The sequence below is a fragment of the Ranitomeya variabilis genome, chromosome 1 (genome assembly GCF_051348905.1).
Source record: "Ranitomeya variabilis isolate aRanVar5 chromosome 1, aRanVar5.hap1, whole genome shotgun sequence".
NCBI lineage: Eukaryota > Metazoa > Chordata > Amphibia > Anura > Dendrobatidae > Ranitomeya > Ranitomeya variabilis.
This window is the reverse complement of record NC_135232.1, coordinates 211,701,731-211,720,812: the sequence shown is the minus strand read 5'-3', so window position 1 is coordinate 211,720,812 and position 19,082 is coordinate 211,701,731. Positions and strand designations below refer to the sequence as shown.

At 41.0% G+C, this 19,082-nt stretch overlaps 1 protein-coding gene across 2 annotated transcripts in view; it reads left to right on the top strand.

Annotated features, from left to right (window-relative positions):
- The window catches only part of WSCD2 (WSC domain containing 2), a 799,558-nt gene that overhangs the window by 654,403 nt on the left and 126,073 nt on the right, over nucleotides 1–19,082 (top strand). For both annotated transcript variants that reach the window (XM_077292392.1, XM_077292385.1), the window contains one exon: nucleotides 8,995–9,159. In XM_077292392.1, the coding sequence (XP_077148507.1) occupies nucleotides 8,995–9,159 (165 nt within the window). The remainder of the gene's footprint in view (nucleotides 1–8,994; nucleotides 9,160–19,082) is intronic.

The following is a 19,082-nucleotide window of genomic DNA, read 5'->3' as shown; positions in this document are numbered from 1 at the left end:
TTCAATTCCACCAGTGGCCACCGGGGGAGCCCAAAATCCAATTTCACAACACTTTCCACTGTGATTAGTTCTTTGGAGGTTTTGGAATCCTTGTGACACTTTTTTAGGCCCTACTCTTGATGCAATATGGCTTGTAAGTTACTGCCAATGGGGTCTTTTCAAATTTTGAGCTAAATATGTTTTCTGCCTACAAATAATTGGTGTTTATCTCAATATATGATATTAAATTCATGCCCCATGTCTAGATGCTGGGAGCATCAAGGCATGGGAGGGGGTGGCTCTGAAGCTAAGACAAATAAGGTGGGTATAAAAGTATAATAATAATAATAATGCATAAAAACATTCAAACTAGAGTTAAGCTGATTGATTTGCAGGTTTCCAGTCCAGCATCCAAGTCAGTGGTACCTGGCAGTTAGGCAGGAGGCTAGCAAATCTTTTAACTTCCAGCATCACCGGCGTGACATTTAATTTGAAAGGGCAGACATGATGTCATTGTGCAAACCTTTACAAATCAAAAGACATGCTGGAGACACTGGATGGTAAGAGATTTGTGGGCCTCCCATCTAGCAGCCAGGTACCACTGACCGACAAGCTGAATCGGAGTCCAATGAATCAATCTGCTCATCTCTAATTCAGACAGATATAAACATGTAAGCACTATATTTACTAATAAGACATTATATACCGTATTTTTTAGACCATAAGACGCACTTTTTTCCTCCAAATTTGGGAGGAAATGTGGAGTGCGTCTTATGGTATGCATGTAATACTTGGGGAGGGTGCAGCGGTGAGTGGGATTGCACTGGGATCCCACTGGTAAGAGGCAGGAAAATGTCCCCACTGCAGGAATGCAGCAGTGGAGAAACTACGTGGTCCCGATGCTTAAAGTCAGGTGAATATTCATTAGCCGCACCCCGCCCACCTGTCAGCGCCGAGCAGTGAGTGGGCAGCAGCAAATGAATATTCCTTCACTTAAACAGCGGACACACATGGTTTCCTCAGCACCGGATTCATGCAGCGGCTGGGGAGATCATGTGTCCGGTGGAGGAGGTGGTAGCAGCAGGGATCACCACATACCTGACAGCACAGCCCCTGCCCGGGCTGTGCTGGATGCTGAGTGCTGCAGCATAAGGACCTGTGTGAGGTCATGAAGAGGGCAGGCTGGAGCATCACATGAGAACATAGAGCCCTCCCTCTTCGTGTCGTCATCACAGGTCCTTCAGACATGGCACTAGAATCTGCAAGCTTCCTCTTGACCTGTGTAGAGGCAACAAGAGGGAGGGCTCTGTGTGGTCATGGGATGCTCCAGCTCTTTACCTCACCACAGTGTGGCTGGCTGGCTGCAGGACCTGCACAGCCTGAACAACTAAGAATTAATTAAAATGTTAGTCACTACAACACACAAAAAAGCACTCTGCCAATCATGTGGTGAACTATAACTCCCAACATGCCATAGCATCTGCAGGACATGCTGGGAGTTATAGTTCTCACATTGGATCTTAACCCCATGGATGGGATAATATGTCATACGCAATCAGCCGCACTCATGGGGCAAGCACGGAGAATCGCGGCCAGGTATCAGCTGATTTTCACAGCTGACACCCGGCTCTATGTGCAAAGAGTGGTCACAGACCTCTCCCGGTACTTTAACCCCTGGAACACTGTGATCAAACAAGGTCACAGCATTCCAGTGGCATAGGGAAGCATCGCACAGGGAGGGGGCTCCCTGCATGCTTCCCTGAGACCCTCAGAACAACGCAATGTGATCGTGTTGTTCTGAGGGTCTCCTCTCTGCAGGCCCACGGATCCAAGATGGATGTCACATGTTCGAAAATGGTACCAATAAAAACATCAACTCGTTCCGCAAAAAACAAGACCTCACATGACTCTGTGGACCAAAATATGGGAAAATTATAGCTCTCAAAATGTGGAGACGCAAAAACTATTTTTTGCAATAAAAAGCGTATTTTAGTGTGTGACAGCTGCCAATCATAAAAATCCGCTAAAAAACCCGCTATAAAAGTAAATCAAACCCCTCTTCATCACCTCCTTAGTTATGGAAAAATAATAAAATTAAAAAAATGTATTTATTTCCATTTTCCCATTAGGGTTAGGGTTAGGGTTGGGGCTAAAGTTAGGGTTAGGGTTATGGCTACAGTTAGGGTTGTGGCTACAGTTAGGGTTGTGGCTACAGTTAGGGTTGTGGCTGCAGTTAGTGTTAGGGTTGGGGATAAAGTTAGGGTTGGGGCTACATTTAGGTTTAGGGTTGGGGCTACAGTTAGGGTTAGGCTTGGGCTAAAGTTAGGATTAGGGTTTGGATTACATTTACGGTTGCATTTAGGGTTGGGATTAGGGTTAGGTGTTATGACCCCAATGGCAGAGGGTCTCAAAAGTACATACCAAGTCTGCAAACACAAAAAACCAGCTCATAGGGCAGTGGTAACTGGGCTGACCATATATCTAATCCTAGCACCACAAATAGCAGCAGCCGGGGAACATGCCTACGTTGGTTCTAGACGTCTCGCGCCAGCCGGAGAACTAACTAACCCTAGAAGGGAAAAGATAGACCTTTCTTGCCTCCAGAGAAAAGACCCCAAAAGTTGGATACAAGCCCCCAACAAATAATAACGGTGAGGTAAGGAGAAAAGACAAACGTAAGAATGAACTAGATATTTAGCAAAGAGAGGCCCACTGACTAATAGCAGAATATAGTAAGATGACTTATATGGTCAGCAAAAACCCTATCAAAATTTCCACGCTGGATATTCAAGAACCCCCGAACCGTCTAACGGCCCGGAGGGAGAACACCAGCCCCCTAGAGCTTCCAGCAAAATCAGGAATCACATTTAGTACAAGCTGGACAAAAAATAAGAGCAAAGCAAATAACCAAAAAACAAGGAAGCAGGACTTAGCTTAATTTTGCAAGATCCAAGACCAGCAGACAGGAGCAAACAGAAAGGAACTGATTACAACGATGCCAGGCACTGGACTGAGAAACCAGGAAGTTTATATAGCAACACCCCTGGACTAACGACCCAGGTGGGTGCCAAACTGAGCAAAGACAATCCCAGAGTCATATCACTAGTGACCACAAGAGGGAGCCAAAAAAGTCTAATTCACAACAGTTAGGGGTGTGTCAGGGTTAGGGGTGTGGTTAGGATTATGGTTGGGATTAGGGTTAGGGGTGTGTTGGAGTTAGGGGTGTGATTAGGGTTGGGATTACAGTTAGGGATGTGTTTGGGTTAGGAGTGTGGTTGGGATTAGGGTTAGGGGCATGTTTGGGTTAGGGGTGTGGTTAGGGTTATGGGTAGAGTTGGGATTAGGGTTAGGGGTGTGTTTGGGTTAGGGTTTCAGTTAGAATTGGGGGGTTTCCACTTGGGGGTTCAAAGTGCTTACCAGACATCGAGATAAGTTCCTTAGGGGGTCTCTGGGGGTTTCAATGTTTAGGCACATCAGGGGCTCTCCAAATATGACACGGCGTCCCATCTCAATTCCAGTCAATTTTCCAGTCAAACGGCGCTCTTTCCCTTCCGAGCTCTGCCATGCGCCCAGTGGTTTACACCAACATATGGGGTATCAGCCTACTCAGGACAAATTGCACAACAACTTTTGAGGTCCAATTTCTTCTGTTACCCTTGGCAAAATAAAAAATTGGGGGCGAAAAGATCATTTTTGTGAAAAAATATGATTTTTTATTTTTACAGCTCTACATTATATACTTCTGTGAAGCACTTGGTGGGTCAAAGTGCTCACCACACATCTAGGTAAGTTCCTTAGGGGGTCTACTTTCCAAAATGGTGTCACTTGTGGGGGGTTTCAATGTTTAAGCACATCAGGGGCTCTCCAAACGCGACATGGCGTCCTATCTCAATTCCAGTCAATTTTGCATTGAAAAGTCAAATGGCGATCCTTCCCTTCTGAGCTCTGCTATGCACCCAAACAGTGGTTTACCCCAATATATGGGGTATCAGCATACTCAGAACAAATTATACAACAACTTTTGGGGTCCAATTTCTTTTGTTACCCTTGGTAAAATAAAACAAATTAGAGCTGAAGTAAATTTTTTGTGAAAAAAAGTTAAATGTTCATATTTTTTAAACATTCCAAAAATTTCTGAAGGGTTAATAAAGTTCTTGAATGTGGTTTTGAGCAACTTGAGGGGTGCAGTTTTTAGAATGGTGTCACACTTGGGTATTTTCTATCATATATACCCCTCAAAGTGACTTCAAATGTGATGTAGTCCGTAAAAAAATGGTGTTGTAAAAATGAGAAATTGCTAGTCAACTTTTAACCCTTATAACTCCCTAACAAAAAAGTATTTTGTGTGACACATCTCTGTGATTTAAAGGCATAAAAATTCAAAGTTGGAAAATTGCGAAATTTTCAAAATTTCTGCCAAATTTCCATTTTTTTCACAATTAAAAACAATATCAAATAAATTTTACCACTATCATGAAGTACAATATGTCACGAGAAAACAGTCTCAGAATCATCAGGATCAGAAGGATCCAGCGTTGAAGCGTTCCAGAGTTATAACCTCATAAAGGGACAGTGGTCAGAATTGCACAAATTGGCCCGGTCATTAACGTGCAAACCACCCTTGGTAGTTAAGGTGTTAACCCTTGTAGCTTCCTAACAAAAAAAAACTTTGGTTCCAAAATTGTGCTTATGTAAAGTAGACATGTGGGAAATGTTAATTTTTAAGTATTTTGTGTGACATATCTCTGTGATTTAAGGGCATGAAAACTCAAATTTGAAAATTGCGAAATTTTCAACATTTTCACCAAATTTCCATTTTTCACAAATAAACGCAAGTAATATCGAGGAAATTTTACCACTAATGTGAATTACAATGTCACGAGATAACAATGTCAGAATCACTGAGTTCCATGCAAGCGAATTGTAAAAATTGTCCCAGTCATTTACATGCAAGCCACTCTTGGGGGTTCAGGGGTTAAAGCAGCACTCTAGTGTTATTATTCAGTGCTGGAGTGGTGCTTTAAATATAAGCCCTGTGCACGCATTCTTATATTCACCCTTCCTTCATATAGTATTTTACAGACACCACACTGGTCCTGCAGCACCATCTTCTACCCGTAGCTTCCAACATAATAACGTACTATTATATATAATAACACCACATATAATAGTATGTTATTTATGTTATTAAATATGTTACCACATTTTTTTGCTTCAAATATTTTTTTCCCTATTTTCCACCTCTAAACCTGGCTGGTTCTTATAGTCCAGTGCGTCTTATAGTCCGAACAATACGGTAACTGATAATATTATTTGATTAGTAGTAGTATAGGGTTTTGTTATTTTAACAACAGGGGTTAACTTTACCCAGATTTTTAGTTAATGGTACTGTAGGAGTTGAAAATCATGAACCATATAGTGACATGAAAATTAAATATGCCTCCTTTAACCCTTTCACCCCTTGCCTGTTCTAATCTTCCTGATCAGGCCAATTTGTTTTAATTCTGACCAGTGTCACTTTATGTGAGGTTATAACTCTGGGACTCTGCCATGGATCCCAGTGATTCTGAGACTAGTTCTTCATGATACATTGTAATTCATGTTAGTGGTAAATTTTGGTCCATATGCATTGCATTTATTTATGAAAACACTGAAAATTTGCCAAAACATAAAAAAATGTGGAATTTTCAAACTTTTAATTTTTAGTTCCTTAAAGCAGATAGTTGCATCACACAAAATAGATAATTCATAACATTTAACACATGTCTTCTTCAAATCAGCATAATTTTTGAAACATAATTTCTTTGTTAGGAAATTAGAAGGGTTAAAATTTTATCAGCAATTTCTAAATTTTCCAACAAAATTTACAAAACCAATTTGTTATAGACCACATCACACACTCCTCAAAGTGTTCAAAACCACATTCAACATGTGGGGGATTCACAGGGTTTAAACCAATGTGGAAGGACAACATTAAAATTTTACTTTTTCACATAAAATTTTTGCCTTAGCACCAAATTTAGCATTTTCAAAAGGGTAACAGGACAAAATAGACCTTTTGCAGAGGCCCTGATGTGTCTAAACAGTGGAAGCCCAACCAATCAATGACCAAATTTTGGAAACCACACCCCGCAAGGAATATGTTTAGTGGTCTGGTAAGCATCTTGAATTGTGAAAATAAAAAATCCCTTTTTCTCATAAAAATGTTGCTCTGGCTCCAAATAATTTTCATAAGGGTAACTGGAGAAAATGAATTATTCAATTTGTTGTACAATTTGTCTAGAGTACCACTGTTTTTGGGGTGCACAAAAGATAATTTTTCTCAGCAGCGCATTATTTTGTGTAAACATGATTCATGCTGCCGAAAACAGTGGCAGCCTATGCGCACTGAGTGATCTATTACAGATCATTCAGTGCACATTGTTAAGCACATTCTGCCTATCTAAACAGGCTATTAACCCTAGAACGCATACCCATAGAAATCTACACATTCACGCACCTGGGGCCTTTTAGGCCTGTTTACAATTATCATGGAATAACGCATATAAAAATACTTTTCAAAGTTTATTGCAAAGTAAGGATGCATTCCCACTAGCGCAGGGGTCCTCCAGGACGGGATTCCGTAATGGATCTGACCTCCTGGTGACCCCAGCTAAGGCTGGCGGACGCATACCTGGGGCCTCGCAGGCCTGCCAGATTACTTGTTTTCTATTTTCTGTAAAATTACTTTAGTAAGAATTTTGAAACTCTAGGTATTCCTCAGGTATATAGTTGTTAGTAATTTCCAGTTGTTCATATATTTTTATGTTATAGGCATTTCGGTATAACAACCTTTTTTTGGGACTACCCCATATTCACACACCTGGGGCCTTTTAGGCCTGGGTGCAAATAACACGGAATAACTCAAATAAAAATACTTTTCAAAATTTATTTTACAACTGCAAGGTAAGGATGCATTCCAATTAGTGCTGGGGTCCGCCAGGAGGGGATCCGTAATGGATCTGACCTCCTGGTGACCCCAGCTAAGGCTGGCAGAATCCCACCATTCCGGCAGCCTTAGCTGGAGTTACCAGGAGGTCAGATCCATTATGGATCCCCTTCTGGCGAACCCCAGCGCTACTGGGAACACAGCCTAAGATGTGTATATTTCAAAACATAATTATGTGCATAAAACAACAAAAAAGTAAGTAGACGGGTACGCCAAATATAGGCATTCTATATGCAATTTTTTTATGAAAACATTTTTTGGTTGTAGCAAACTTGGTGCAGGAATATTTATTTGTAACTTTACATATTCCCCCGACAATACTCGCATATTATTTTTTCGGCTAAATGTTCCTTGCATACATTTTGTCTGCAAGTAGAACAGAAACGCTCCGATTTTCTTTCCTTCTTTGCTGGACAAATATAGCAGCACATTCTTTTTTTTCTCTTTGCTCTGGATGTTCCAGAAAGCGTATTCCACATCGGATCATTGCCTCCGTAATTTGCCTTGATAAGCATATCATGCTGCTTCTCTCCATCATAGTAGGCATCAAAAGTTCATAACAAAGTTCTGTCAAAAATAGACGTCTCTTGTCTTTCCTGTTGGCATGGAATTCTGGATTAGTTTGACAATAAACAATGTAGCTATTGAGGGCTGACACATCAAGGATATTGGAAAAAAGGGCAACAGGCCAACGTTTAGTCTGCCTTTTGCACGAATACTCTCCAATCATTTCGTCCATCTTGTCGACACCTCCTTTTGTCTTATTATAATGCAGTATGATTTCAGGTTTTTTTTTCCTATCATTGGTGTCAATACTTCCATCATGATGCATTGTACTCAGTAATATCACGGATTTTTCTTTCTTGGCTTTATAAGACACCATTGTTGCTTGATTGCAGAAACCGAATACACTCTCGTAGATTGTTCGCTGTGCATTGTGCTTCATGATTGGAGGAATTTCGCGGTGGTTTGGCCTCATAGTACCAACAAGTGTAATTTGCTTTTGAAGCAAAAAGTTGGCCATTTCAAAATTGGTAAAGTAATTATCCATTGTAATATTTTTTCCTAAATTGAAAATTGGTAGAGCAAGTGTTTTTACTATGTCGGAACATAGGTCTTTCTGGACTGGAGCATCAGCTTCTTTGCCACAGTAAATCAGACCATTCATCCCATAATAGCTTGCTGAATCGCACATCCAGAAAATTTTTATGCCATACTTAGCTGGCTTACTGGGCATATACTGAATGAATTTGCAACGTCCCCTGAAGGCAAGAAGTTGCCAACTTCACAGGGCGAGTTCTCTTTTCATCAAAATGAAGGCATCTCCGAATACCCTTAAATCTATTGATGGACATAGTAGCTTTGTAGTGTGGATCTGCAAATGGGTTCTGAAATAACTCTTCCCAGCAACAGCAGAGTCATAAAAGTTCTTCCCCAGCAACAATACAGACAAAAAGACTGAGTATCACATGTAAACCTAGTACAGGCCTAAAAGGCCCCAGGTGCGTGAATATGGGGTAGTCCCAAAAAAAGGTTGTTATACCGAAATGTCTGTAACATAAAAATATATGAATAACTGGAAATTACTAACAACTATATACCTGAGGATTACCTAGATTTTCAAAATTCCAACTAAAGTACTTTTACAGAAAATATAAAAACAAGTAACCTGGCAGGCCTGCGAGGCCCCAGGTATGCGTTCTAGGGTCAAGTGACCGCCTATTTGTAAATAGTTACCAATTGGGGGTTGTTTAGTGTCATTAATTAGTTCACGTAATCTTTAGTCTATATTGCATTTACATTGTATGCATTAATTATGTATAAGATCACTTGATCTACCGTATTCTTGTAACATTCATAATAAGTATATACAGGTGTAACAGAATGAAGATTTTGCTTTACTTATTTGTAATAAGAAGTTTTTCTATGAAAATTTGTATAACGGCTGAATTTTTTTATTGATACAATGTTTATTTTAAAAAGATGCAATCAGCTAGAGCGTATTGTCTTTTAATTATGTTTTTTAGATAACCGTTGCATGGACAGGAGGTTTTTACCGAATCGTGCTAAACAACTTATTGCCTTGGCAAGCTTTCCTGGTGCAGGAAACACCTGGGCTCGACATCTAATAGAACTGGCTACTGGATTCTATACTGGAAGCTATTACTTTGATGGATCATTGTATAATAAAGGTGGGTTGGAGCATAAAGTTTAAGCACCTAAACAGATTGTAGGATTGCAATGAGAACTTCCTGCCTTTCCAGCTGTGTTGTTAAGTGTAAGTGCTCAGGAAAGGTCAACATCTGCGCATTGTAAAGCTACCCAGACAATAAATAATGCATCAGCGGAGTTTTATGGAGCAGAGAAAATAATCAACTACTTTTATTATAATGAAATGAAAAATAAAAGGTAATTTTTTTTGCTTTGTAAAAATACCTAAATTGCTAGCAACAAACTGAGGGTGAAATTAAACTTAATTCTGTGCCATACAGTAATATCCATACAAATCTAATATAAAGTTATATTTTCAGATATTTTTATATGGCCATTATATTTTACTAAACAAATACATATTTGTGTTACATTTTTATATTTAGTTCAGAAGTATAAGAAAAATTAAAAATGAAACTAATAATCTTGATAAAGGTACTAATGCATAATAAATAAAAGAATGATAGCTGCACATATGAAGTAATAACATACTTGTTCTAAATAGGCCAATAGTGTGCAGTAAGTAATATTTACATTGTATACACCTGGAGATAGGTCAGATGCCTCCTGAGTGATTGACAGCTTTGGTCAGAGGTTTTGCCATTGTCTTATCTACACAGAAGAAGAAGAAGAAGAAATGGAATAAGAAGAATATCTGAAAAGATGTATACATGTTTTTTTTATTTGGGTTATGCCCCATCCATTTCTCTGAAAAACATTTTTTTACTATTTTTTATTACCTCAATACAAATTTATAATCAATTTATAATATTCTTTAATTATGATTACAATTGTCCCCATTTATAAATATACAATTCTCACCAAATCTAACCGTGGCCTGACCACTTCATTTTTGCTAAGAGATACCGGTATGATTTCAAGGAGCAAATGACTGCTATCTAGTCATATTATAAAATTATTTTAAAACCTTTTTCACTTTTAGCCAACCTGTGAAGAAATATTTTTCAATTTTAAAGTCTCAAACAAGTAAAATGACAAATAGGAATAAGGTACCCTTACAATGGGTGCAGTGGCACAGTAGTTATAGGGTTCTAATTTTGTCCTGGGGCAGACCCCTGAATTAGCAAAGGATTTATAAATAAAAGGTGCATGAACCAGATATTCCTCCAAAAACAATACACCTTAACATTTTTCCCTGAGATAATAAACTTACAATTTTCATGGAAATTTGAAACATTACTGGGAAATGTTGACATGATAATTACATTTTTATATTTGAACTGTAAAATGGTCTTCAATTATAATACTTTGACAAAAAAGTTTATGTCCAAATATAATTTATGAATGTAGCATATCAATGATCAGTTTTCTTTACTGATCCTGTAAGATCTCTACTAATACAGGCAATTTTTTATAAAACTAATTTGATTGTAGATGATCAGCCAGAGAAAACTGTATTTATGACTAATAACCCATGTTTGAAGAAGATAGATTTTAGAATTTGTTTACTTCATGTAAAAGGACAAACTGGGTCAGTCAGTACTGAACTCATATGATCTCATTTGTAATCAAGCAGAAGACTACGCAGAACTTGTTCTACTTAAAGATATTTACCTGCAATCTTCCAAAGAATCTTCAGCCTTGATTAGACCTATTCATTGAAAGTACTTTCGTCATTCTCCCTATCTTACAAAGAGATCGTGATTAGAAATATTTCTCGTAATTTACAAATGTCAAGCAGCATTCAATGTGTATTCTGGGCAGTTTTTTGCTCATTTGACGAAGCAACAATGTATCCAGGCAACTATTAGATTAGCCACCATGCTACTCTGCTGCCTAGCATAACTCAGAAAAACAAATTACACATCCATAATTGATGTAATACTGCTACTTACATCTTATGTTTCCCCTAGCTAGAATCATTTGCTTAAAGATTGTTTGTTTATTTGTTCATAGTTCTCCTGTCCCTGTCTCAGTAAGGACTCTGGGTCATTGATAGAGAATTGGAATCTGTCAGTACAAACAATTTCATTTCTAGCTTAAATGGATATGTAGAAAATGAGCTTTAATTGTAAATACAATAAGTGCAATTGCTCCCCTTGCAAACAACGATAGAAGGCTTATCAAACAAAAGTCAAGCACTTCCAGGACAAAGAAGAACATTTTTACTGCACAAATGTAAAAGTTTAATGATTGGAAAGGCAGAACTACACTTAAAGAAGCAATCCTCCTCCCATCAAAGTTTTTATCCTCTCAATATATTGCAATCATCATATTACAGTGGGGAAAAAAGTATTTAGTCAGCCACCAATTGTGCAAGTTCTCCCACTTAAAAAGATGAGAGAGCCTGTAATTCACATCATAGATAGACCACAACTATGAGAGTCAAAATGAGGAAGCAAATTTATTTTGCTAACTATGGTGGAAAATACGTACCATATTTTCCGGCATATAAGATGACTTTTTAACCCCTGAAAATCATCTCAAAAGTTGGGGGTCGTCTTATACGCCGGGTACAGCGTGTGCAGGGAGCTGTCCTGTATGGTTTCCAGGGTCTGAAGGAGAAGAGACTCTCCTTCAGGCCCTGGGATCCATATTCATGTAAAAAAAAGAATAAAAATATTAAATATGGATATACTTACCCTCCGATGGGCCCCGGCTCTAAGCGGTGCAAGCGGCGGCCTCCGTTCCTAAGTATGCATTGAGCAAAGGACCTTCAATGACGTTGCGGTCGCATGACCAGTCACATGACTGCGACATCATCAAAGGTCCTTCGCTCAATGCATCCTTAGGAACGGAGGCCACTGTGACGGGGTGTGCGACAGAGCGAGGAGGGACAGCAGACCGATGAATAATCCAAGAGACCTTTATTGCAACTGAGAGAATATTCTGGCAAACAGTGATCAGGTTCTTCAACTTACAATAAGGCCGCAACAAAATAACAAATCTAAGGCGACACCCGATAATCCGTCTCCAGGGAAAACAAAACACTAGTTCATAGACAGGCACCAGGGTCTGGCCACAGCAGCAGATCCTAGCTCCTCACACCACACAGGTCCCAGAAGAATGATAGTATATCAATGGGCTTATTGTTCCACCCTCTAGTGATCAGCCCTTTGGATGGGTGGAGGGGCTCACACCCACCCTCAAACATTTGTTACCTGGAGCTGAAATTACAAAAGAGGCTCCAAATGTCCAGTCCCACTGTCCCAGCCAGTCTGAGAAGCCCCCTGCAGAGAGCAACAAATAAACACAATGCCCCCCACCAGAAGCAGGATAGGAAATGTTAATGAAGTATGGTCTATGAAATCAGGGCGGGGGTGGTTCTCCGTTACAACCCCTTCCCCTCTCAGATTGTGTACAGACTAGTGACCTCAACAGGTCGCTTGTCAAGTACACTTAGACATGGCCAACATGACTTATGACTCCCCCTGCCTGGACAATCCATCAGCGCAGTAAACGTCCATTGTCCCCAGAAACACTATTCAGCCAAGTGAGAGGATTGTGGTCAGTAACAACAGTAAATTCTCAACCATACAGATATGGCCTCAGTTTTCTAAGGGCCCATACTACAGCCAGGCATTCCTTTTCTACAGTTGCATAGGCCACTTCTCTGTCCAGCAGTTTCCTGCTAAGGTAGTTGCACACCCCGTCACAAACTGGTGCCAGCAATGGGATGAATAATCCAAGAGACCTTTATTGCAACTGAGAGAATATTCCGGCAAACAGTGATCAGGTTCTTCAACTTACAATAAGGCCGCAACAAAATAGCAAATCCAGGGCGACACCCGATAATCCGACTCCAGGGAAAACAAAACACTAGTTCATAGACAGGCACCAGGATCTGGCCGCAGCAGCGGATCCTAGTTCCTCACACCACACAGGTCCCAGAAGAATGATAGTATATCAATGGGCTTATTGTTCCACCCTCTAGTGATCAGCCCCTTGGATGGGTGGAGGGGCTCACACCCACCCTCAAACATTTGTTACCTGGAGCTGAAAGTACAGAAGAGGCTCCAAATGTCCAGTCCCACTGTCCCAGCCAGTCTGAGAAGCCCCCTGCAGAGAGCAACAAATGAACACAATGCCCGCCACCAGAAGCAGGGTAGGAAATGTTAATGAAGTATGATCTATGAAATCAGGGCGGGGGTGGTACTCCGTTACAGCCACCGCTTGCACCGCTGAGAGCCGGGGGCCATCGGAGGGTAAGTATATCCATATTTTTTTATTTTTATTCTTTTTTTACATGAATATGGATCCCAGGGCCTGAAGGAGAGTCTCCTCTCCTCCAGACCCTGGGAACCATCCGCACCACACTTGCCGTATAAGATGACTGGGCATATAAGATGACCCCCGTCTTATACGGCGAGTATATCCCAAACTCCATATTTTATATGGAAAAGTTGGGGGTCGTCTTATACGCCCAGTCATCTTATACAACAGAAAATATGGTATTTGATCTCCAAAAAACATGCAAGATTTCTGGCTCTCACAGACCTGTATCATCTTCTTTAAGAGGCTCTTCTGTCCTCCACTCATTACCTGTAGTAATGGTACCTGTGTGAACTTGTTATCAGTATAAAAGACACCTATCCACAACCTCAAACAGTCACACTGCAAACTCCAATATGGTGAAGACCAAAGAGCTATCAGAGGACACCAAAAGCCCTGCACCAGGCTGGGAAGACTGAATCTGCAATAGGCAAGCAGCTTGGTAAGATGAAATCAAATGAGGGAGCAATAATAAGAAAATGGAAGACATAAAACACCACTGATATTCTCCCTTGATCTGGGGCTCCACAGAAGATCTCACCCCGTGAGGTCGAAATTATCACAAGAAATAAGCAAAAATCCCAGAACCACACAGGGGGACCTAGCGAATGACCTGCATTGAGCTGGGACCTCCGTAACAAAGGCTACCATCAGTAACACTCTATGCCACCAGGGACTCAACTCCTGCAGTACCAGACATGTCCCCCTGCTTAAGCCAGTACATGTCCGAGCCTGTCTGAAGTTTGCTAGAGAGCATTTGAATTATTCAGAAGAGTATTGGGAGAATGCCATATAGTCTGATGAAACCAAAGTAGAACTGTTTGCTAGAAACAAAACTCGTCGTGTTTGGAGGAGACAAAGTGCTGAGTTGCATCCAAAGAACACCATACCTATAGGGTCAGCAACATCATGCTTTGAGGCTGTTTCTCTGCTAAGGGACAAGGATGACTGATCCGTGCACATGAAAGAATGAGGGTATGTGCACACGTTCAGGTTTTTTTCGTGTTTTTTCGCGATAAAAACGCTATAAAACTCATTAAAATGCATACATTATGCATCCTATCATTTAGAATGCATTCTGCATGTTTTGCGCACATGGGGAAAAACGCATCGCGGTAAAAAAAGCAGCATGTTCATTAATTTTGTGGATTTTCTGCGTTTTTCCCGCTGTTCTATGCATTGGGAAAAACTGCAAAAAAAGCACAAAAAACGCGTCAAAAACGCAAAAAAACCGCATGCGGATTTCTGGCAGAAATGTCCGTTTTTCTGTCAGGAAAATTTCTGCAAGAAATCCTGACGTGTGCACATACCCTGAATGGGGCTATGTATCATGAGATTTTGAGTGCAAACCTCCTTCCATCAGAAAGGGCATTGAAGATGAAATGTGGATGGGTCTTTCAGCATTACAATGAACCCAAGCACACCACCAGCGCAACGAAGGAGTGGCTTTGTAAGAAGCATATAAAGGTCCTGGAGTGGCCTAGCCAGTCTTCAGATCGCAACACCATAGAAAACATTTGGAGGGAGTTGATAGTCCGTGTTGACATGTGACATGCCCAGCGACAGGCCCAAAACATCACTGCTCTAGAGGAGATTTGCATGGAGGAATGGGCCAACATACCACCAACAGTGTGTGCCATCTTGTGAAGACTTACAGAAAACGTTTGGCCTTTGTCATTGCCAACAAAGGCTATATAACAAAATATTGAGATTAACTTTTGGTAATGACCAAATACTTATTTTCCACCATAATTTTCTAAATAAATCTTGCCAAATCAGACAATGTGATTTTCTGGATTTGTATTCTCATTTTGACTGTCATAGTTGTGGTCTACCTATGATGTCAATTACAGGCCTCTCTCATCTTTTTAAGTGGGATAACTTGCACAATTGGTGGCTGACTAAATACTTTTTTCCCCACTGTATATAGCACTGTGTACTTACAATTGCTTACTTTGCCTTTCTACCCAGCTAATTATTTTCCTTTCTAGAAGACATCATATGATTAAAAAAAGATTAGCTGATTCCTTCTAAACTCTATGTATACAAATTGCCTCTTCAGAAAGGAAGAGAACTAGAACTCTAGTGCCACCTAAAAGTCAATTTCGAGACCCTTTAAAGAGCCTACATGACACGCTAAAAGCCAAACCAGAATCTCTGTGTAGAAATAGGAAATCTCTTTTCTCTACATGAGTCATCATTAGAACTACAATTCTACATTAATACAAAGTCTCTGGCAGCCCAGCTTCACTACCTCTCCAACACTCATCCCCCCTGCCACGAACTGTGCAAGATTCAGATAGTCAGTTTTTAACCCCTTCCCGACATTTGACGTACTATCCCGTCGAGGTGGGGTGGGCCCGTATGACCGCCGACGGGATAGTACGTCATCATCGATCAGCGGCGCTCACGGGGGGAGCGCGGCCGATCGCGGCCGGGTGTCAGCTGCATATCGCAGCTGACATCCGGCACTATGTGCCAGGAGCGGTCACGGACCGCCCCCGGCACATTAACCCCCGGCACACCGCGATCAAACATGATCGCAGTGTACCGGCGGTATAGGGAAGCATCGCGCAGGGAGGGGGCTCCCTGCGGGCTTCCCTGAGACCCCCGGAGCAACGCGATGTGATCGCGTTGCTATGAGGGTCTCCTACCTCCCTCCTCGCCGCAGGTCCCGGATCCAAGATGGCCGCGGCATCCGGGTCCTGCAGGGAGGGAGGTGGCTTACCGAGTGTCTGCTCAGAGCAGACACTTGGAAAGCCTGCAGCCCTGCACAGCAGATCGTCGATCTGGCAGAGTGCTGTGCGCACTGCCAGATCAATGATCTGTGATGTCCCCCCCTGGGACAAAGTAAAAAAGTAAAAAAAAAAATTTTCCACATGTGTAAAAAAAAATAAAAAAAAAATTCCTAAATAAATAATAATAAAAAAAATATATTATTCCCATAAATACATTTCTTTATCTAAATAAAAAAAACAAAACAATAAAAGTACACATATTTAGTATCGCCGCGTCCGTAACGACCCAACCTATAAAACTGCCCCACTAGTTAACCCCTTCAGTAAACACCGTAAGAAAAAAAAAAAAAAAAACGAGGCAAAAAACAACGCTTTATTACCATACCGCCGAACAAAAAGTGGAATAACACACGATCAAAAAGACTGATATAAATATCCATGGTACCGCTGAAAACGTCATCTTGTCCCGCAAAAAAAAAGCCGCCATACAGCATCATCAGCAAAAAAATAAAAAAGTTATAGTCCTCAGAATAAAGCGATGCCAAAATAATTATTTTTTCTATATTTTAGTTTTTATCGTATAAAAGCGCCAAAACATAAAAAAATGATATAAATGAGATATCGCTGTAATCGTACTGACCCGACGAATAAAACTGCTTTATCAATTTTACCAAACGCGGAACGGTATAAACGCCTCTCCCAAAAGAAATTCATGAATAGCAGGTTTTTGGTCATTCTGCCTCACAAAAATCGGAATAAAAAGCGATCAAAAATGGTCACGTGTCCGAAAATGTTACCAATAAAAACGTCAACTCGTCCCGCAAAAAACAAGACCTCACATGACTCTGTGGAGCAAAATGTGGAAAAATTATAGGTCTCAAAATGTGGAGACGCAAAAACTTTTTTGCTATAAAAAGCGTCGCTGGTTTCACACTTGCGTTTTTGTCTGCAGCGTTTTTTGCACAAAAAAACGCATGCGTTTTTTCCCTATATTTGACATTGAAAACGCATGCGGTTTTTTTGTACGCGTTTGGTCGCGTTTTCAAACGCATGCGGTTTTTTTCTGCATGCGTTCATTTTCAGAAATACAACCTGCAGTATTTTCTTGCGTTTTTAAGCACATGCGTTTGTTTGCGTTAAAAACGCATGCATTTTTATCGAAAAAAAACAGAAAACACACTGAAAAGCCACCCACCACCATCAAGGTGATAAAGGGATCCAAACCCTAACCCTAACTCTACCCCTAACCTCACCCCTAACCGTTTAATGAACATTTTCTGACAGTCATAGTGCCACGTATTTCAGTGCCACGTATTTCAGTGCCACGTATTTCAGTGCCACGTATTTCAGTGCCACGTATTTCAGTGCCACGTATTTCTGTGCCACGTATCACGTATTTCAGTGCCACGTGTTTCAGTGCCACGTATTTCAGTGCCACGTATCACGTATTTCAGTGCCACATATTTTAGTACCACGTATTTCAGTGCCACGTATTTCAGTGCCACGTATTTCAGTGCCACGTATTTCAGTGCCACGTATTTCAGTGCCACGTATTTCAGTGCCACGTGTTTCAGTGCCACGTGTTTCAGTGCCACGTATTTAAGTGCCACGTATCACATATTTCAGTGCCACGTATTTCAGTGCCACGTATTTCAGTGCCACGTATTTCAGTGCCACGTATTTCAGTGCCACGTATTTCAGTGCCACGTATTTCAGTGCCACGTATCACATATTTCAGTGCCACGTATTTAAGTGCCACGTATTTCAGTGCCACATATTTCAGTGCCACGTATTTCAGTGCCACGTATTTCAGTGCCACGTATTTCAGTGCCACGTATCACGTATTTCAGTGCCACGTGTTTCAGTGCCACGTATTTAAGTGCCACGTATCACGTATTTCAGTGCCACGTATTTCAGTGCCACGTATTTCAGTGCCACGTATTTCAGTGCCACGTATTTTAGTGACACGTATTTTAGTGACACGTATTTCAGTCACGTTTAGGGTTAGGGTGAGGGGTAGGGTTAGGGTTAGGGCTAGGGTTGGAGGTAAAGTTAGGGTTAGGGTTTGGATTACATTTACGTTTGGATTAGGGTTGGGATTAGAATTATGGGTGTGTCAGGGCTAGGGGTGTGGTTAGGGTTACCGTTGGGATTAGGGTTAGGGGTGTGTTTGGGTTAGGGTTTCAGGTAGAATTGGGGAGTTTCCACTGTCCAGGCACATCAGGGGCTCTCCAAGCGCGACATGGCGTCCAATCTCAATTCCAGCCAATTCTGCGTTGAAAAAGTAAAACAGTGCTCCTTCCCTTCCGAGCTCTCCCGTGCGCCCAAAAAGGGGTTTACCCCAACATATGTGTTATCAGCGTACTCGGGACAAATTGAACAACAACTTCTGGGGTCCAAGTTCTCTTGTTATCCTTAGGAAAATAAAAATTTGGGGGGCTAAAAATCATTTTTGTGGGAAAAAAAAGATGTTTTATTTTCACGGCTCTGCGTTATAAACTGTAGTGAAACACTTGGGGGTTCAAAGTTCTCACAACACATCTAGATAAGTTCCTTGGGAGGTCTAGTTTCCAATATGGGGTCACTTGTGGGGGGTTTGTACTGTTTGGGTACATCAGGGGCTCTGCAAATGCAACGTGACGCCTGCAGACCAATCCATTTAAGGCTGCATTCCAAATGGCGCTCCTTCCCTTCCGAGCTCTGTCATGCACCCAAACAGTGGTTCCCCCCCACATATGGGGTATCAGCGTACTCAGGACAAATTGGACAACAACTTTTGGGGTCTAATTTATCCTGTTACCCTTGTAAAAATACAAAACTGGGGGCTAAAAAATCATTTTTGTGAAAAAAAAAAAAGAATTTTTATTTTCACGGCTTTGCGCTATAAACTTTAGTGAAACACTTGGGGGTTCAAAGTTCTCAAAACACATCTA